General features: G+C 42.8%; 1 protein-coding gene across 1 annotated transcript in view; it reads right to left on the reverse strand.

Annotated features, from left to right (window-relative positions):
- Positions 1-6: 6 nt before the first annotated feature.
- ARPC3 (actin related protein 2/3 complex, subunit 3, 21kDa) overlaps positions 7-5,050 on the reverse strand; it is a 22,831-nt gene continuing 17,787 nt past the window's right edge. The window contains exon 5 of the mRNA XM_011937083.1: positions 7-433. Within this exon, the coding sequence (XP_011792473.1) occupies positions 347-433 (87 nt within the window). The 3' untranslated portion in view covers positions 7-346. The remainder of the gene's footprint in view (positions 434-5,050) is intronic.

A 5,050-nucleotide genomic window follows, 5' to 3' on the forward strand; every position in this document is an offset into this window, starting at 1 on the left:
ACACACACACACACACACACACACACACACACACACACACATATTTTACAGGGAAAAGAATTGCATCCTTGGACCCCAGGTTAAGAACCCTTGAGCCAAGGGATTAAAAGGAATTTCTCTGTCAAGATTTCCGTCCTGAGAAAATATATGCAAAGGCTTAAAACACCACTACTTTTATCTTTGTGTCAGTCAATTATACAAGTTCAGAGAACTAAATTCAAATTTTTCTCTTAAGTCCATGCTGTAAGTCAGAGGAAATATTTTCTACTTGTCTTTAAAGTCTCAACAAATCCCAGATGACTGGGAGGGTAAATGCCTCTCAGCAATTTGTTTTCCTGATATACAATCATCCAAGTTTAATTACCTTTTGGAGTTTCTTCAGACATTCAGAAATGTAGAGAGTTATATATATCAAGGTCCTATCAGCTTCATTCTACAGGGAGAAAAAGAAGACTTAGAAACAGTTATCAAAACATAACAATGATATGCAATGAATGAATTCCATCTTTGTCTTCTGATTATCTACTGGATGCAGTGGTAGGACAGCCACTATCACATCAAAACTCCCATTCTCAAAATGCACAGTCTCCTCAGTCTCCTTTTCCATTTGTCCCTGGGAGGAAGGCACAAGCCCCACTCTGAGCTGTGCGGCTGCTCTTTTTTGTTTTTTTTTTTTGAGATGGAGTCTTGCTCTATTGCCCAGGCTGGAGTGCAGTGGCACAATCTCGGCTCACTGCAACCTCCACCTCCCAGGTTCAAGCAATTTTCCTCAGCCTCCTAAGTAGCTGGGATTACAGGTGCCCGCCACCATGCCTGGCTAATTTTTCTAGTTTTAGGAGAGACAGGGTTTCATCATGTTGGCCAGGTTGGTCTCAAACTCCTGACCTCAAGTGATCTGCCCACCTCAGCCTCCCAAAGTGCTGGGATTACAGGCATGAGCCACTACGCTTGGCTGAGTGGCTGCTCTCTCTTGTTTTTCTTGGCTCCCCTTGCCCCGGGGTTCCCAAGGATCTGTGTCAACAGCCCTTCACTATGTACGAAGGAGAAGTAACAAGGCTGCCTGGAAAGCCTGAGCTGCTCCATATGGTTGGCTAATTTTTAAAAACCCTTTCACTTCAGGGTCTCTGCTGAGAACAGAAATATTTATTACTCTAAAAGAGGAAGCAACTATTTCACATTTGACTTGCTCCCAAAGAACTCCATAATGTCAATGTCTTGACTTAACCAAAAAGAAAATGTGGAGAAGACAAATGAAAGTTGATCAAATGTGGCATGGACTTTGGGTCAAATTTTACACAAATTTAGGCCAAGTGCAGTGGCTTACACCTGTAATCCCAGCACTTTGGGAGGCTGAGGTGGTGGATTGCTTGAGCCCAGGAATTTGAGACCAGCCTGGGCAAACACCATCTCTACAAAAAATACAAAAAGTAGCTGGGCATGATGGCGCACACCTGTAGTCCCAGCTACTCAGAGGCTGAGGTGAGGGGATCACCTAAACCCGAGAGGTCAAAGTTGCAGTGAGCTGTGATGGTGCCACTGCACTCCAGCCTGGGCGACAGAGCGAGACTCCGTCTCAAAAAAATAAAAATAAATAAAAATAAAAATAAAAATGTTCTTGCAATGGAAGACCTTAGTGTGTTCAATGGTGGCTATTGGATAAAAGGTGATTTACCAATTAAGCAGGCAAGAAGAGGGTCTTACCTTGCTAGGTTTATCATTCTGAGGGTCGAAAACTTTCTCACAAAGTCTCAGTCCAGTCTCTTGCCTTAGCTGTTGTAAATAGGCTCTCATCACTTCTAAAACAGAACAATTTTAAAAAACTGTATTTGCAAATACATCCCAAATGTAGTGGTTGCAGGTTTGGATGCTCACTGTGGTAATACATTTTTATACATTCGAACAGGATATGAAATAGAAATGACAGTCCAAATAGTTTTATAACTACATTTGTTTTTGTTCAAAAGATTTTCTGCATGTCATCCTTGTTGCCAAGAATTATTTGTGAGAGTGACTAATAAGATAATGTACTTCCTATGATTTCACTCTCAATCTGTATATGATCAAGGCAAGAAAAGGAGGGGTGGTAGGAAGTCAAATGGAGAAAATCTTCTTGTGCCATAGAGAGAGGATAGAGACCTGTTCTTACCATCTTCCTGTTTGTTTGCAGGTTTGGCGTAAATTGCGTTAAGTGGAAAACCAGGCTCTCCAGGAATGGGAAAATTAGTGATTCCCAATGTATACATTTCTTTCTCACCTTGGCTTTTGGAATTGCACTGAAAAAAAAAAATATATATATATACACACACACACACATACACACACGTATATTTGGCCAGATGTGGTGGCTCACGCTTATGCCAACACTTTGGGAGGCCAAGGCAGGCGGATCACTTAAGGTCAGAAGTTCAAGACCAGCCTGGCCAATGTGGTGATACGTTTAAAATAATTTTTTTTTTCTTTTTTGAGACAGGGTCTTAACTCTGTCGCCCAGTCTGGAGTGCAGTGGTGCGATCATGGCTCACTGCAGTCTAGACCTCTCGCCACCAGGCCTGGCCCCAAACCTGTAATCTTGAAATGAATCAGGGTGGCTTTCTCTCCTTTCTGACATGTCTGTAACCCCTGTGGCAGAAGTTCCAACCCAAACACCAAAACTCTGATTCTGGGTTAAGAATTTTAATTTAGGAGAGGTGCAGTGGCTCATGCCTGTAATCCCAGTGTTTGGGAGGCTGAGGTGGGTGGATCACTTGAGTCCAGGAGTTTGAGACCAGCCTGGACAACATAGCAAAACCTTGTCTCGCTGGGCGCTGTGACTCACACCTGTAATCCCAGTACTTTGGGAGGCTGAGGTGGGTGGATCACTTGAGGTCAGGAGTTTGAGACCAGCCTGGCCAATATGGTGAAGCCTCGTCTCTACTAAAAGAACAAAATTAGCCAGGCGTGGTGGCACAAGCCTATAATCCCAGTTACTCAGGAGGCTGAGGCAGGAGAATAGCTTGAACCTGAAAGGCGGAGGTTCCAGTGAGCCAAGATTGTACCACTGCACTCCAGCCTGGGACACAGAGAGACTCTGTCTCAAAACAAAAAAACAAGATACCCCGTCTCTACAAAAAATACAAAATAAGCTAGGCCTGGTGATGTGTGCCTGTAGTCCCAGCTACTGGGGAGGCTGAGGTGAGAAGATTGTTTGAGCCCAAGAGGTCAAGACTGCAGTGGGCCATTGCACTCCAGCCTGGGCAACAGTGATACCCTGTTTCAAAAACAAATAAACAAATTTTAATTAAACAAACAAACAAAAAAACCCTCACAACACACCACCACTCTTTTGGTTTCAGGACTGTCCTTCTGTTTATCTATGAAGTAGGTTTTCATATATCCGTACCTTCGGCTATGTGAACTGTGGTATTTAGCTAGCCTGTAATTCAAGTCTTTAAACAGATGCTCAAGAGCATTTAACTCACATATTAAAACTATATATTCACTCGTAAAACCAAAATGCAAATACTTTAGTCATTCAAGTACCACCATAAGTTTTAGGGTTTTTTTTTTTTTTTATTTTTTTGAGACAAAGTTTTGCTCTTGTTGCCCAGGCTGGAGTGCAATGGCGTGATCTCAGCTCACTGCAACCTTCGGCTCACCGTAACGTCTGCCTCCTGGGTTTAAGCAATTCTCCTGCCTCAGCCTCCTGAGTAGCTGGGATTACAGGCATGTGCCACCACGCCTGGCTATTTATTTTTTGAGATGGAGTTTCGCTTTTGTTGCCCAAACTGGAGTGCAATGGTGCGATCTCGGCTCACTGCAACCTCTGCCTCCTGGGTTCAAGCGATTCTCCTGTATCAGCCTCCTGAGTAGCTGAGATTACAGGCGCATGCCACCATGCCCGGCTAATTTTTGTAGTTTTAGTAGAGACGGGGTTTCATCATATTGGTTAGGCTGGTCTTGAACTCCTGACCTCGGGTAAGCCGCCCACCTGGGCCTTGCAAAGTGCTGGGATTACTGGCGTGAGCCACAGTGCCCGGCCTGGCTGATTTGTGTGTTTTTAGTTGAGACCGGGTTTCTCCGTGTTGGTCAGGCTAGTCTTGAACTCCTGACCTCAGGTGATCCGCCCACCTGGGCCTCCCAAAGTGCTGGGATTACAGGTGTGATCCACTGCGCCCAGCCATATTAGTATATTTTATTGTGTACACATACACAGAAAGAAAAAAAGAAAAAGAGAAAAGAAAGCACTGATGTATATGCTCTAACATGGGTGAATTTGAAAACATTAAGTCAAAGAAGCTGGACATAAAAGGCCACATGTTGTATTAAAAATTCAATTTACATGAATTATCCAGAATAAGCAAATTCATAGAGACAGAAAGTAGATTAATACTGGGAGGAGAGTGGGAAGGACAGGGGCTTGGGGAGGAATGTGGGGTGGGGTGGCTGCTAAAGTGTGCAGGTTCATTACACTGGGGTGATGAAAATGCTCTGGATTTAGTGGTGATGGTTGCAAAACTTCATGTGTATACTAAAAAAAGTGAATTGTACACTTTAAAAGGCTACTATGGAATGTGAATTTTATCTTAAAACAAATTGTAAGTGAATGTCAAAGACAGGCAATAAAGTTTTTCTTACATGGAATGTTAGAAATTTATTTATTATGACTTATTCTTATTAAGCGCCAGCTTAATGCTGCAGAAAACTTCAAATCACCCTTGATAACCCACTTTCTTGTATCCCACCCAAATTACTGATCAAGAGTTTTTCAAGTAAAGACATGCTCTTCTCTTCTGTATAAAACTTGACGAAGTAAAGGCAAAAGATTGTGTACATCTCGCTGGAAAATGCTGCCCAGGGTTCTGGAGATGGTGGCTGCCCGGGTTCCCTTCACTGTCCAGGTCCTGAAAGACTCTTGTTCATGAACTGTCTCTTCACAAAGCAAGTCCACCACTAACAAGAGGGGACAACACAGAATGAATAGTGGGGGTCAAATTACAATAGAATTCACATTTATTTAATAATAAAATTTCACATCAGTCTGAAATCTCTTATAAACTTTTTTTTTTTTTTT

The sequence above is a fragment of the Colobus angolensis genome, unplaced genomic scaffold, assembly GCF_000951035.1.
Source record: "Colobus angolensis palliatus isolate OR3802 unplaced genomic scaffold, Cang.pa_1.0 Scaffold10, whole genome shotgun sequence".
NCBI classification, from domain to species: domain Eukaryota; kingdom Metazoa; phylum Chordata; class Mammalia; order Primates; family Cercopithecidae; genus Colobus; species Colobus angolensis.